Source organism: Haliaeetus leucocephalus, unplaced genomic scaffold, assembly GCF_000737465.1.
Source record: "Haliaeetus leucocephalus isolate CR32 unplaced genomic scaffold, Haliaeetus_leucocephalus-4.0 Scaffold229, whole genome shotgun sequence".
NCBI lineage: Eukaryota > Metazoa > Chordata > Aves > Accipitriformes > Accipitridae > Haliaeetus > Haliaeetus leucocephalus.
In genome coordinates, this window is record NW_010972665.1 from 12,362,314 (window position 1) to 12,378,455 (window position 16,142).

The 16,142-nt window shown below is 43.1% G+C and overlaps 1 protein-coding gene across 1 annotated transcript in view; it reads left to right on the forward strand.

Annotated features, from left to right (window-relative positions):
* Positions 1–2,760: 2,760 nt before the first annotated feature.
* Positions 2,761–16,142, forward strand: part of ARID5B (AT rich interactive domain 5B (MRF1-like)) — a 107,825-nt gene continuing 94,443 nt past the window's right edge. Inside the window, exon 1 of the mRNA XM_010567902.1 lies at positions 2,761–2,984. Within this exon, the coding sequence (XP_010566204.1) occupies positions 2,876–2,984 (109 nt within the window). The 5' untranslated portion in view covers positions 2,761–2,875. The remainder of the gene's footprint in view (positions 2,985–16,142) is intronic.

A 16,142-nucleotide genomic window follows, 5' to 3' on the forward strand; every position in this document is an offset into this window, starting at 1 on the left:
TGACGGCAGCGGAGCTGCAGTTACAGCAGGTGCGAGATGGGCCCTCTTGGCCTGACAGCCGTAAGGTGGGTGCTGCCGCTGCTCGGCGGTGGCACAAGGTCCAGCTTAGCGGCCATGAGCATGAGACTTTGTGTGGTCAGCCACCCTCCTCGGGGCATCCCAGCCAATTTGGGGGCCAGCCTGGTGGCCCTAGGGATGTGGCTGCCGCAGGGGTGACAGGGACCAGGTGCCCTTGGGGACACAGATGCTGCAGGGTGACACGGGGCCGTCGCCTAGCACTGCCTGCAGGGAGGGGGTTCATCCCACAACCTCTGTCACAGCACAGTGACAGCCTGAATTTGTTTTATATTCATGTGCTCTATTTGTGTGCTCAGCTGCTCTGCGGTGCCATTCTGGGCGCCCCTTTGCGCCATGGTGGCTGTATTTAGAGACCCAGTGCCGTTTTGTGAAGGGCTGAGGCGAGCACACAGTGGTCTTTTTGCAGGGTCTTTTCCTGGCCCCTCACATCAGTGCGGAGATGCTAAACACCACATGTTTTCGTGGCCATGGCCGTGGTGCTGCCACAGAAAGCATATGGCTGGGGTGTGCTCTCCCCTGCCCCCCGAAAGCTGCCTCTCCGGTTCCCCTCCATGGCAGCCTGGGCAGAGCCAGTGAGTGCTCTGGCATTGCTTCACCCTTGTTACAGTAGGGTTTCTTTTTTTTTCTTTCTTCTTTTTTTTTTTTTTTTCCCCTCTGTACACATCATGTGCGTGTGTGCGAAGGTTGTATTCTCAAAAACAAGTTTATTCATTGATGATGTAATAGTGATTGTACTTTTCTTTTGGTTAATAAATTGTCTGCTCAGCTTACTTTGTATGCCAGCCAAAATTAGTCATACCAGTTCTTGGAAAGGGTATGAAGAAACTAGTAATTGAAATCATAATCATTTGATCATGAGAGCTATTTGGAAAATAATATTTTAACCAAAACCACATCTGATCTCCAAGTCAAGTTTTTTTTAAAACTGCTGCTAAATAGATTTCTCTAGTGTTGAATATTAGAAATTGTGTAGTAGCTGGTGATGGTATTCAACATCCTAAAAGAGGACTTCATCCAGAAATTGCTGAGACTGTCTGCAGGCAGGCTGATATTTATATATATGTATTACTTTTTTTCCATCCTGACATTTAATAATCACCATGTAATAGCTATAAAATACATAGCAACTACAGCTTTTATATTTCACATGGATGGTGTAATGAAATGGGGTGAAACCATCCATTGAAATTGTACTTTGTAATACCCAACGCTTGTTTACAAAGTATTGACGTTTGTCATAAACAGAGATTTAAAACATCACTGTTATTGTTTGTTGTTCGGTAGAAGCTCTTATGCTGTGCAACGATAAAGGAAAATATTTTATTACAAGCTTCCTTAGCATATAAGCATGCAGTTCATTTCTGACCAAATATTTGTTATTGCACTAAACATAATGAAGGTGCCTGCTTATAAAATGATTTTGTGTTATATAAGGGAGAGTGGAATATCAGATCTGCTTTTTTACTAGAGATACTTCAGGTTTTGTATTGTGTGTAACTTATCACAATAAAGCTTTTTTTTTCCCCTATTGAGCAGTATTTTATTTCCTGAGGAATGTGTTCAGTGGAAAAAAAAAACACAGAGAGAATCAATCTTGCTTTTCTCTTTGTTTAATAACTCAAAGAATTTCTCTGCCCTTTGCAAATACTTGTGTTGATTTGAGAGAAAAATTGGATTCCGGTTTATTTATTTCAAGAACCTGTAACCTTATTCAGTGCTAGAAATGTATGGTGTGCAAGGTGTGGTGTGCAGACAGCTCTCATTACAACATAAATTATTTCTGCTGTTTTAACTAAAAATCTGGAGTGTATCTTGCTGGATATGTGTGTATGTTTGTTTGGGGGTTTTTTTGAGGCTTTCTTGAGCCCCTGCTCACTGGAGTCAGCTATAAAACATTCTGCTTATTCATCATGACTGAGGGGACTTGATTGTTTCCTGGAAGGATAAAATTCAGCAATTAGAGCTGTTTAATTCGAGTATATGTTCTGGAGGCTAAACTAAGTTTAAGTGCTTTTCTTAGAATGTATGTTTAAGAAGGGAAAAAAATTACAGTTCTGATCTTGAAAAAGGTTTTAAGAAACATGAGAATGTGCAAGTTTCTTTTGGTGGGAAGCACATAACATTTATGTAGTATTTCTTTTGGGATTACATCACAGTTTTATTTAATTTTTAGGACAAAAGTTAAATTCAATATTTGTGTATAAGCCAAGGGAAAATGTACCATAAACATAGGAATTTTCTGGTGAGTCAGAGTTCCAAGAATCTGAGATTTACTTAGTCCATTTATTTCAGGACTAGCTATAACCATTAGTCATCCAGCCATGAATTTTTACATTTGCAGCTAATTGCACCTAAAAAACAAACTTTGCCTCAAGGCTTTGGGTTATACAGAGTGTGATTTGGCGACCTGTATTTCGGATTCATTTTAGGATCATTGTCCTGGTCCTAGAAATTGTCTTTAGATCATGTGTTATTTGCTTCAAGTAAACAACTAATATTTCCACTTAGGTGGCAGGAGGAAGAAATTAAGTACTAGCTATTCTGTATTTCAGTAAAATTAATCTGCCAACAGCAAGATAGGCTTTTCCAATAGCCTGTGTGAGGGGTGGCGTTACGGGTTTTTCAGTCATCGTGTAGCCCCACGTGACGTGTCGTATTCTCATTTGACCGCTTCTTGCAGGATGAAGTTATTGCTGTTTCAGAGAAAGTTACTGTGAAGCTTGAGGACTTGGCAAAATGGGCACAGTCCGATTTCTCCAAGTGGAAGTGTGGTTTCCGGGCTGAGCCAGTCAAGCCGATGGATGTGGGGAAGAATGGGCAGAAGGAGGCCTTGACGAGATACAGACAATCCACACTCAACAGCGGCTTGAACTTCAAAGACATCCTGAAGGAAAAGGCTGACCTTGGTGAGTATCCCTTCTTTTCCCCTGGGGGGGGGGGGGGGGCCCATGGGTGAGAGTCTTTCGAAGACAGATGAGCCCGATCCTGCCGAGCCGTCGCCGATTCCCAAGGTACGTCTGTGCTTCAGGCGGAGGCGTGGTGAGGAGGTACCCGAGCGGGGATGGGTGGTGGTGGTGGTGAGCTCATCGCAGGCTCCTTTGAGATTAGCATGGGGTAACTCATGTGATACCTGTCTGCTCTTTAGATGTGTCCCTGAGCACTAAGGCTCAAACCCTGAAGGTGCACATGCAAATAATTGTCAAGGGCTCTCCCTGGGGCTCTGGAGGCCGGGGGACCAGGTCAGAGCTGTGGGTTCTGAGGAGAGGAGCCTGACACATCTTCCTGAGGCCTCCTCCGACGGGCAAGGGAGGGCAAAGGCCTTTAATTTCTCCCGTCCCATCTTCCAGAAGTGCAGCATTGTCACCTGTGTTCGGTGCTTGTCCTGTCTCCGTACAGTCAGCTTTGTGTCTTGTTTGGTAGGGAGATGTCCCTTCCGTAGCCTTCTATGGCATTCCCTTGTGAGCTTTACGTTACTATGTAGCATAGGCCTCTGCCAGCACCCCACTGTTCTCTCCAGATAGACCTGTGCTTTCTTTCCGTGTCCATTTTTAGAAAGGGAAACGATAGCTCTGCTACTTTGGATGGTTGTAGACAGGCTTGCAGCTCTGGGGCCGCTTTGGTACGCAGACACTCACACCTCTAAAATCCGTGGTAGGGGCTCAAGGTCGACAGGTCTCCTGTTGGTAAACGTGCCTGCTTGTGGTATTAGGACCTCGGATGCGTAATAGCCGTCAGAGACGGTGCTTTGAAGTGCATCCCAGGGATATTTCTCTGTTGTACCAAGCTTTTAACGAATGTTCCAGGTTTGAAGAGCATGAAGTTTAGGCCATAATGGCTGGAAAGCTAAGAAATTAAAAGCTAAGGCTGATGCATGTGAGGAAATGCTTTTGTACCTACGTGAACAGGAGATGCAGGGCCAAGTTCAGTTTTATAATGGCACGACTGTGTTGGCATTGAAGCCAAGTGACACTAAGCTTAAGATCTGTCTTGGAGGATTTATCTTCTGCATCTCGTTTTTCTGATCTTATCAAATGGTGAAGTGATTTTGTCAGTCTCACATTTTACTGTTAGATACGTAGGTTGGAAGATTAAAGTCCAATTGGAAGTTGACCTTATTTTTCATTACATGTCCAGGAAAAAAAATAACCCATGTAATTCTTTCTTTTCCTTTGCTTTTCTGTGTGGATTTTTCTGGTTCATAATTATGTGCAGTAATTTTCTCTGCTATTGCCCTGGCATCTTCTTTACGCACTACATTTATTTGCATTTGTTTGTTGCATCAGAAGAATCTTAATGTTTTTCAGACAGGACTTTGTGTGTTAATGTTTTCTTGTTTTTGTTTTTAACAAACAAAAAACCCCTTGTGGTAAGTTACGAAATGGCTGTTATCTACCCTAGGAGCCACAGAAAATTATCTTTAAGCCTAAAGCATATAGTTGCATGGTAAGCCTTTGAAAGTAGGGTTTATATGGAAAACGCTTATGGAATGCAAACTATATGGTATAATTTTGATAACCCACATTCTGATGTTGTTCATTTTCAGTTGGTGGCTCTGGCTTTATTGTTGGGTCTTTTATTTTCAGTAGAAAAGGGTATTTTGACTAATGTTTGATTATGATTGCCTTTTTCAGCGGGAGTGAAACCAAAAGTTCAGGAAGACCTGTAGCTGATTGGGACATTGATACAGACAACTGATCTAGCCTATGAAAGGCAATCAAAGAAGTTCCTTAAATCTAGTACTAAGATGATTTTTTTTTACTGTTTGAAAGACCCATTAATTTAAGCATATTTTGCTTCCCGGGTCTGAGAAAAAATCCGAAGATCAGTGATCTTCACTGCTTGTGAAGCAGCCCTATTTGGTTGTGTCCTGTAGGCAACCCATGAGCTCTGGTGTTTGGCTTAACTATGGGATGAAGGTTTAACACCCACCAAGTGAAGAAGATTTACTTCTCTCACTCTGAGTGGTTGGTCAAGGTTGACATTGTGCTCTGGGAATTGTCATCTCCCTAGCTGTAGGCAAAGGCAGTAGCATAACGTGCAGTGTCCAAGGCATAGAGATTTGAGCTGCCAGTGTTGTATCTTCTCTGCTGTCAAAATGATAGGTTTACTGCCTGTTACGACGTGTGCCCACAGACCTTTTCCAATACTCAGCATCTTGCCAACAGAGCAATGCTCAGCTGCGGTGACCAAAGATTTATTAGCAATAACTTCTGCAGCAGGTCTCCAGCACAGTGGGATGGGGTAGTTTTTCTCTTAAAATGGGGTTGTAAACTGTGAGGGAGTGTGGTGCACTGTCATGCAGACGTCCCTCTGGTGAGAGCATCAGCACAGCTATATTAGCAAGGCTAATCAGCCCAAATGGAGAGGCGATCTCCTGCACATCCACCACTTCCCACCACTGCAGCGCGGTTCTCCTCCTAATCAGGTACTTAGTGCTGCGCTGATGGGGATGTTTCATGGAGGTCTTCCCCATCGGGCAGAGTGGGGTGGCTGTGACAGGGCAGACCACTTTGTACAGAACTTGGATCTGAAGGGAATAAATCCCTTCTTGTGCTAGTCTGGCGGGCCATGCATGAGTCTGTAGTGATGCCCATGTTTAACCCTGGCTGTAGACGGGGAAGTTGCTGAACCAGGTGTTGAAAAGGCCTAGATAAACAAGGTGATCTCGTGGACCCCTTTTTTTCCTATGAAGCGGCATGTTTACATTACAGGAAAATCCCATACAAGTGAGTAGATTCTGAAATTTTTCCTACTAGATGTTTTTGAACCGAGCTGTAGAAGGTAATAGGAAATTATATCCCTACCAAAGAGCTCAAAAAAACTTTACAGAAGAAACAAAATCAGTTTTCACACACTATCCAGGAGTAGTGAAGGGTGAAATAACCCGGATGAAATGAAAACATGGCTGGTACAGAACCACAGAAGAGGCACTGCGCAAACATACTTAATTAAACGTGTTGCTGCTGGGAGCAGGGCAGCTTTAAACAATAACCAGGCAAAGTGGGACCTCGTGTGAGCAGCATATACCCTGTGCCATATACTCTGTGGCACTCGCTTAGCCAAAACTAAGGCGACACCTGGTTAATCCACAACCCAGAGAAACCATGCACCTACAATTGAAAGTTGACCCTAATTCAAATTTGGTAGTTCTGTCTCCTTTTTTGTTCTCTTTTTTCTCTTCTCTTTTTTTTCCCTCTTATCTTTTTTCCCTCTTGTCTCTTTTTTCTTCTTTTCTCTTTGGCTTTCTTTTCTGCAGAACCTGGGTTTTTTTCTGTAAAATGCCATTGTTTTTATCACTAGTGAATTATGCAGAACTTTTCCTTAGGACTGTATTAAATAAAAGATCTAGCAATGGCAATTTTGTGTGAGCTTCAAGATTTCAGCCTGAAAAATGATTTTTAAGAATTATTTCTTTCTGCCTGTTGAGATATTTATGTTATACATTCTGTCCCTTTCTACAAATATGTCAATATTGAATGCTAGCAGTTTATGTCTTAAGACTATTTATAGCTTTCTGAATATTTCTTTCAAATATTGAGAAAAATAAAGAATAACAACAATGCAGCATATAAAAATAGAGTTGCTCGGAATGTATTATTCATAATGAACATGAGAACCTGTTTTTCCAGAAGAATTGGTCTGATTAAATCATTCACTACTAAGGCCGCTAGTTATTTATTTTTGTCTTTAGAATTATTTAGGGGATTTTTCTTTGTAATAAATGGACTTGTATACCCATATTTGGTAAACCAGTGGGAAGTCACTAAATGAGGAATTATTTCATTTTACAAAATTTTTAGCAACTAAGCAACGTAAACGCTATTGGTTAAATATGGCAAAGTTGCATATTTGTATTCCTTGGGCTATAGTTTGAAAAAAATTCAAATTATTTTATATAACACTGCTTCTTACAGACTTCCTTTAAGTGAAGTATGAAAGCTGCAGTGTAAGCTTTATTGGCCTATAAATATGTCATTATAGTTGGACTACATTTATATGCTTTGGATTGTTGTTTAAGCCAAGAAAATATGTCTCTACAGGTTGACTTTTTATTGAAACCCTTTGAGGCATACAACAGAATGTATTTTAGGCCAAGGTTATTAAAACAGCATTTTCATTTTTGCAGCAGACTCATTGTCAATTATGCTGCCACAAACTGTCTGTGGATAGGCAGTTATGAATGGTTTCATCTCTAAATGTGTCTTTAGAAAAAGAAATAAAAGATAGAGGAGTCAGAGCTGAAATTGAGAGAAGAGACTGAGGGAAAAATGACTGAATTTAGTGCTCACTGGCTCTGTTGGTTTGGGTTAGGCTGGGCTGCGGCGCTGCCTGGGTTTAGCTGAGGAACAAACAGCCCCTGTGCCTGTGCCGGGCCAGGGAGGTGGGAGCCGCTGCTGCCCCAGCCAGGCAATCTGCATCGCTCTGGCTCACAAGTCTGTGATGGCAGAGGTCTGGGTTTTGTCCCCAGACTGTCATTGCCACTCTTTTTACCCGTCCTTTATAAGTCTTTATCGTGCCAAAATGGATGGTTGAGGTTGCCGCGTGGTGGGCACTCCCTTTCCTGCACTGGCACCGTTAGTAATGGGGATGAGCAAGTTCTGATGCTTACTGAAGGGCTTTTTGGGGCAGTTACTGCTTACCTGTTTGGGTCCAGTGAGGGGGAACCCAAAGAAAATTTAGCAGTCAGTCCTGTCCTGTCTTTTATTCACCATAGTCATCCATTTGGGGATATAGAATCTGGATCTTTGTTCTCTGTGAAATCCAGGAAAATCAAGTACTACTTCTAGTTGAGGTTTAGATTTTAGCAGTCGCCCTTTTCTAGTCCATAGGTTGTTTTCCAGCAGTTGTTTCCTTCTTTGCTTTTTTGAACCCTCCAGTGGAGCTTGCCAGGCAGGGGCTGGATGCCACAGGACTGGCTCACCCTCTCATTTCCTTCTCTTCTTTACCAGTCTCATAATTTGCATAGCTTCACCTGGGAGATTGCAGCTCCTCGATCTTGTGTTGCCATATAAATTGGCCAATCCATGGCAAATTGCAGTGTGTTTGGAAGGAAAAGCAGAGCAGGGATGAGCTATCTTGCAGGAAGGTGCCGACCCCTCAGTGCCCAGGCAGCCACAGTGCCTGACCCCAGCAGGCACTGGACTGTTGCATGGCCTTTCTGATCTCACTTGTCAGTGGCCTTGCAACAGGCATGACTTCTCCAGATGAAGATTATCAAGTTGTAATGTAGTCAAATTGTAATATTATCGAAACTGATAATCTGCAGCTGTAGTGCGCTCAGGTACTTGCGGTGACTTCTGAACTGACGCCGACTCTGCTTTTTCATTGTTTGTCATGTGCTGCTGAGTTCAGGCTCGCCTGGCTTAACTTGATGCAATAATTTTCTGACCAACTAATTGTTAGCTATTCAGAGTACAGCTACTTCAGATACTTTGTGCCTAAGTCATGCCTCTCTCTTCCCCTCCCCTCCTTCCCTGTTTGTCTGCAATCTTTGCCTCTTCCTTGTCTCTTCCTGTCCCCATTGCCCTAGCTGAATGCCATTTTGGTCTTGATAAGACCCCTGTAAGTGTCCCATTATCCCATATTTCCCTCTCTGCCCTTGTGCACCGTATTTTTTTGTCTCGTGGGTCAGAGTGACCTCTCTAACTCATTTTAACCAGCCCAATTGATACAGCTCTTTTGCCATAGATGAGGCTATTACATGACTTGTCTGTTGTGCTCCATGGAGCCTGAAGAGAGCAGGATGGCTCCCTTAGGGAAAAAGGACTGTGGCCTGGCATTTTCTTCTGTGTTTGTGCAGCTCCTAGCAGGTGTGGGCACTGCTGCAGCAGAAAGAGAGCACCAGCAAGCTGCAGAGCAGCGCTGTTGGGATTGCTGTTCAGAAAGGCTGTGGAGCAGGAAGGCTTCCTTTGGCTGTACATCTTCTTTTGGTCTAATTACCGCTTACCTTTAGTGTTGACATGTTTGGGATCAGAGATAACCTGAGGTGCTGAGCAGACAGACAATTTTGCCTGGCCTTGTGTGAAGAGGGCAAGATAAATGTTTATTTTATTATTTGTCGAGCAGTTGGTTTAAGATAACTAATACCTGTTGGCTTGTTGGCTTCAGTTGCTGGCTGCCTTTTAAATGCTGAAAAGTGATGCTGTACTTAGGTGCGGTGTACCCCCAATAATCCTATGATAATGACATATTTTCTCCTGGAGGTGACCCTATCTCCAGTAGCATTTGGGGGCTCCCCCTCCGCACTTGCTCCTCTCTCTCTCGAGCCACTGCTGCTCTCCTCTGCACCTTCCCCAGCCACCCTGGGCAGAGGTTGGCAGGGTCCTTGGGAGGTTGTCTGTAGCCATCTGGTCCTTCCCAAGGCCACATGTTTGCCCAAGCAATGCTGGGATGATTTAAGTGCTGTTAATTTCTTCCTTTCTCTGGGGACAGCCTACTTCATTACAGAGGAAGTGTATGGGGGTGACAAAAACGTTTTAATATGCAGCACTGGCTATGGAAGCCTTTCATTTGCCACTGGATTGTGTTGAGCCTCATCTATTTGTGGCTCTTGAAAGGAGTGTTAACACCACACATCTCAAACTTCAAGCATGCCTTATCAAAGAGATAAAATTTGGATTGCTTCTCAAACTTTGACCTGCCTTTGAGCTCTTATAAAAGAGGGTGGTAGCGTTGCCCCTGGGAATTGAGGAGGTGGGTATTTTGTTCTTTGAAATGCAGAAGATCTGCCAAGAAATGTAAACAAAATCCCACGTAACTTCTCTCTAGGTAGCCCCTAATCACAGTGCCTGTTCCCCACCCCCACCGGTTCCTGCAGCAGGAGCAAGCTTACATGATTATCAGAATTGTGCTGATAGCAGTTGTCACTGTGTCAGCATTTTCAATTATGTATTGGTATGACAGGGCACTTTGTCGTTGGTATAGAGCACAGCCATTTGCAATTGCAGTTCTGGTCTATTCAGAAACATCAGGGAAGGAATCAGTGCTGCAAATCGAGAGGAGGAAGAGTTAAATTTTACTGCCTTGTGAAGCTAGAGGGAACTGCTCCACGTTCTCCTAAAGCCGAAGTTGCCGCAGTTTGCACCATCAATAAGAGTTTTGTTGCAGCCTCTGGTTGGAACAGGAGTAGCCTACATAATTAAAAAATAAGTAGATAAAAAATAAGGACCATTCACAGACAGCGTCAAAGCAGCCAGTGTGGGACAGTGTCCCTTTAAAAATGTTTGACGGCTTTTTTTATTTTTGTCTGTTTTTAGCACCGAGATTGACCTTGCCAGGCTGTGTAATAACCCACATGTGTCTGCTCTCCAGGATTTTTTCCCTTCTAGTCACTTTTGGATCACGCATTTAATTCTTACTGACCATGAGGTTTTGTTCCAGTAACTGGAAACGTGTGCCTCCTGGTGCAGCGCTGCTGTGCTCTGAATCTATCTCAATGTCTGCCTTTTTTTCTTTTTTAACTTCTGGGTTTAGAGGGTGCTGTTTTCCTCCCCAGCCTTCCCTCTAGTTTCCGTCCCTGCCCATATTGTTTCTGGGTCCCAGGGGGACCCAGTTTGGGATGTCTATTGTTTTGTGTCCCTGAGCTTCCCTTGCCCAGCGCCGTGGAGGGAGGTGGTCAGTGGTCTCCTCTGTGTGCCATGGTTACTGGTTAGAGCTGTTGGTCCCTCATAGATCATTGATGCCTTCTTCCTGCCTTCAATCCTTTCCACGCAGCCAGCCAAAATTGGCTGAGCACCGAGATCTGTAAACCAAGCACCTATATAACGTGGATTTGGGTGGGCCCTGAGGACGTCCTCTTTTTCCTGCCTGGCTGCTTTCCTGTGCTGTAATTCTGCACTGCTGGAGTCCAGGACTTGGAGTCCTTTGGTCATCTTTGACTCTGAGCGCTCCGTTACTCAAGTCGAAGCTGTCTTCATACCAGCTAATGAATCATTCTGGCTTGTGACCTGTGCTGCTGTGCTGAGATGCTCAGGCTCTTCTGTGGGTGCTCTTGACACCGTGGGCAGACCTGGGTGTCAGTTCCCTTCCTGGGGGGCGGAGGAAAGCCAAACCCAACTTATCCACCACCTCCCTTCCCAGCTGCTCTTCCGAGTTGCTCTTCGTTACTCCCATGCCCAGAAAGACTACGTGCCTTTTGTTTACAGGCACCCTGTGACGTGCCTGGCCTGTCATCATGTATCTTCCTAACTATCTTAGTCCGGTTCTGCCTGCCATGTTGCAGAAAGGCTAGTGCTTGTTCTCTGAGATACAATATTCATCTTCTTATAGATGACCAGTCTTGTGCCATGGGAGTTTGTCAGAGAAAGCATCCTTTGTGCATTTGAAATTGAAGGAGGAGACTTGCTTTTTCTCCCCCTTCTCCTCTTTTCACAAAATCATTTGCTAGGACAGAGGCACACAGGAGCAAAGGCCGGGCTACCGCCCAAGCTGTGTGGGGCTGTAACGCCAGCGAATGGCCATGTGTCAGCATTTATGGGGACCTCAGCAACAGGAGGTGATGGGCCCTCAGCTTGCCAAGGTGGAGTTTTGCTTGGGCAGGCAAGGGAAGGTGGGAGGTGGGTAGGCTAGAAAGAAAAGGCAGGTGTCGGGGAAGAGTGTGGGAAGGGGCTTGGCTCCAGCAGCTGTGGGCAGCAGCAAACCTGCCTTCCCAATGTGCGCAGCCCAGGGATCTCCCACAGCGTTGTGTGTCACATCTGTGAGCACCAAGAGAGGCTGTCTGGGGGCACACAAGAGAAGACTGTGGTTCTGGCATCATTGCCCTTGTTAAACTGAGTTGTAAGACTGTTGGTATCAATATTCTGACGGCTTAATCTCTTCTGGTTAATTTGGTTCATGCTTGTCTTTGCTGACTTGGTGATCCTTGCGTGATGAGACGATTGATAGATGAGGGTGTTTGGGAATGGAAGGGTTAAACCTAATACGTGTATAAATTCAGTGCAGTTTGTGGGAGTGAGTGATAGGGAAGGCGTATATTTAAAAAATGTAACAGCATGAATTGTAACTTACTTGGTAGGTTTTGTATTGGAGAGGATTGTGGCAGAACCTTTATTTACTTCATTTAGTAAAATCTGTACCATGTAAAATAAGTTCCTCCTTAATTTTACTGCTAATAATAGTTTGCTTGTAAAAATGAATCCTCAGCACCGTAAACCTTAAGCTTGGGTGTCTCTTGCTCTGTTACATTGTGAAGGACAAATAGTTAATGCCACAAAGAAGTTTTTGTTAGTGATAGATAATGTGTATTATTTTAGCAGGAGTATATTTTAGCAGCTTGTGAAAAATCAAGGTGAATTTCTACATCTGCGCGCTGCTGCATAATTGATATGTGTAGAAGCTGAAATTCAAAATAAGCTTCCAGAAGAGCACACATTTGATTTTCCTAAACATTTAAATATATGTATCACACCCTCATTTTAAGATGCTGGTTAATGACTTTATGAGCATGTTGGCAGCGAGAGCATTACATGTGGTTTGAGAAATGTGTCTGGATATGCTTGGTAAGCAGTATTGTTCTGACAGTGTACTAAAGGCCATCTTCAATTTGACTGTGCTCTACTTTGTTATGCTGTGAAAGAAAAAGATAATTCAGCAGAGCATTGTGCTGTCGGCTGGAGACGCCACACTTCAGAATACAAATATTACTAAGGATAAATGAATCATTAAAAGAACAGTAGCATAAAATATCTGATGAATGAACTCCAGGAGTCTCTGCTGGAATAAATTTAGCATTCACGGGCAGTACCATAATATGTGAAATAATAGTATCAGTTCTACATTCAGATGCCAAAAACATTTATGGACCCAGAATAATTGTGAATTACAAGGCTATAAATACATAGAGGGGATTTGGTGATATCATAATAAACCATGAGAAATTCGCTAGGCTGGTTTCTAATGTTACCAGAACCTTGAGATATATTTACAACCTTGTTCACACTCCTGCAGTTTTAGGGGGCAATTCTCCTCTCACAACACGTTCGTCATTCCCATTAGTGCCAAGGGGAGTTATGCATGTGTGTCATGAGTGGAATAGATCCCCGCGTGTTGTACAGTTCAAGGATCCTATAACAAATCGAAAATCTAATTTAAGAAAAAGGTGGGAAACATTCCCTCTCATCCTCCTCCAAGTTCCCCCATGTCCTGTTCTGCTCCTGTGAACAAGGCTAGTGAAGGGTAAATAGGTAAAGGATGACAAGGTAGCTGCTGTGTTCCTGAACGTTTTATCCACAGCTGCATTGTTTTTTTCACTCTTTATTACTGAGAAACAAAACAACCAAAGCCCAGATGTTCTGGTCCCAGGTTTCTTTAAAGTACAGGCTAATGCATTTTAAAAGCATGTTGTAAATACCCAGGGACGGCAGGGATTGTCAGCCTGTCCGCCGAAAGGAGGCTTTGCTGTTGTGATACCAGATCCGTGCCTGATAGGAGCAGTTCATTAGGAACTGGGGCTGAACCTGACGTGATATTCCAGAGCATGTTCAGCTTTCAGCATGTGCCATGTCACCTGTTTGTAATTAAGCCTGGTGTCCCCTGCCTTCCTGAATTGGGGCGGTGACAGAGTCTCCACAGGTACTTAGTGTCGGTTCACACGTCTAATATTAGATGGGTTACAGCCCCGGCGCTGCAGGACCCCTTCCCCTCCTAGCATCTTCCCCCAGCCAGCTGTATGGTGTTACTGGCCTCATCCTTCTTGTAAGTCATCGGCAAAATATGCACGTTTAGCGTGGTGCAGAGCAAGTCTGCTCAGTAATTCCACATTCCATAGTGTTGCAGGAGGTCTCTCAACTGACCAAGCTGCAGCCTTTCTGCTCATCCTTCTCACAGATTTACGCTCCTGGCTGTACATCCAGGTCTTCCAGGGCATTTGTGGTACTTGCAGTGGGAAGGGTCTATGATTTGGTTGACGTCCCTCCACACGGTTCCTGTGTTACTTTTTGTGTCTTGGTACACTAACACCCTGATATCAGCAGATGAATCGCATCCTTGAGATACATCCTGGACCTTCCATCCTTGTCAGCTGATGAAGCAAAGAGAAGATAATTACAAGACCCAAAAAAATAGTGAAGTGGTCGTCAGCAAGAGGGGCTTGGCAGCCTTTTATGTGTCTTGTAGGCTTTAATGTGTGTCAGTGATAAGTCCTCACCCAGCTGGTCACTGAGCCTGGATTTGCTTCGATCACTGCCAGTTTATTTTACTATCTTTCTCTCCTGAATTCATGCATGTTTTTGCTATGGCAAGGTCATGGGATTATTGATTATTTGTTTTAGTTAATTACTAGTGACTTTAACTTGATATTCTTAGCAATATCTGTGTGAGCTCTCATGGCAAACCCAGTAGACAGGGTGTAATGCAATCTTAATGCATTTTTTTCTCTTTAATTATTTTAAAACCACAGTCTCCACTTTCTTTCACACTGAGTATTTCCAGATTAAAAGCTTTGTGGGATGAAAATTAAATGATAAGGCACTATAAAAATCTATTTCAAGAATCTCAAATGTTTCAGCTCCATCTTTATTTTTAGTTTTCTTACTCCCTGAATGACCCTTACTTGTGACCGTCTTTGTCACTATACACTTCTACTTTTGTTGCACAGAGAAAACAGCTGAAAAAGTCCTTTTATGCTTGTGTTTTTAATCCTCTGTTCAGATACATAAGAATGTGGCCCCATAAGTTCTGTGGTACAGTAAAAAAAAAAAAAGACCCAACCCAAATAATTTTGGCAGTTCAAATGCAGAAACTAAAAATAATTTAATCTGCAGTGTGAACATAGTTTCATATTTATACTCGCATCTGGCCTCAGGAATTGAATACTCCATTCTTTAAATAGCTTCACTCTGACTCTTGAATGCTTTGTGACTAGAACATTACCCTACAGTCATACACCTTGTTTACATATTTCTGTTAAAAGGCAAAAGAACGTACAGTACTTCAAAACATCAGTACGAGCTCCCTCCTTCCCTCTCGCCTTGCAAAAGAGAAGTTAAAAAGAGAAAAATGAAAGAGTGGTCTGAAAGTGCATTTTAAATTTAGTTCTCTCAATTTGCTGCTGGGTACATATTTTACTGTCATTTGTATAAAAAACTGGAAGAAAAATTTTCCAAAGAAAATGTGTGCCATTCCAGATGCCCAACAGTAGTCAAACACATTATGTACACTTTGTTTGTATGTTTGTTTTTAATCTTGCAAATGTCTTTGTTTTTAAAAACACTTTGCCTAAAGGCAGTGGATCTTTTTTGTTACCCATATGGTAGAAATAAGGAGTAGGTCCCTGCGAAGGAAAAATACCAGAATAATGTAATAAAAAGGTAAACACTATAAACGGGTGGCTAATGATTAGCTTCTTGTAATCTTTAGGGACAAAGTATCTTTTTATAGTTTTATGATCCTTTCTCAGCCCGACTTCAGGAGGAATTGCATTTTCAGAATTATATATTTGAAACTTCAGCTAAGCTTTACAAATTTAGTAGATCCCTATTTAGTGTCTGTTGGTGAATGTAAGTCCAGCCTAATAGTCTTACTGCTATTTTTTCATTCACATGTCTTGAGGTGAACCTAGGAGCAGAAGAGAAAATATCCCATTTTTAAACCTTAATCCAGAATCCATTCGTATGAGTCACTAAAACAAAATCATAGTGGTTTGGCTAAAAAAGGCTTCATGTCCAAAGGGAATGTTCCTTAAAATGCTGGCACATTTTCCACAATGTTTCTTGAATGTGTTTTTATATGTTGTCTTTGTGCTATTGTAAAACATCAAAGATTAGATCCTGTAGTTTTGTGTGTGGGAGGCTCCTGGTATTTCAGTGGACCGGTCAGCTTGAATGAGGGCAGGGGGCTTGCTCCCTTGAGAAGTGTTCAGCCCCATCAGCTGCCTGCTCCACTCCTCCCTTAGGGAGCCTTCCAGCTTAGGTAGGGAGAATTTGAAGGAGCATTTCTTTTTCTTGTGGTAACTATTCAGTGATGTACCGCAGGCTTAGGCTTGCTGCTGTGACGCTCAGGAGCAAACCTTGCAGCAGTGTGAGTGGCAGGAAAATCGGGTCCTGTGTGCCTTTGTGAAAAACTTCGAG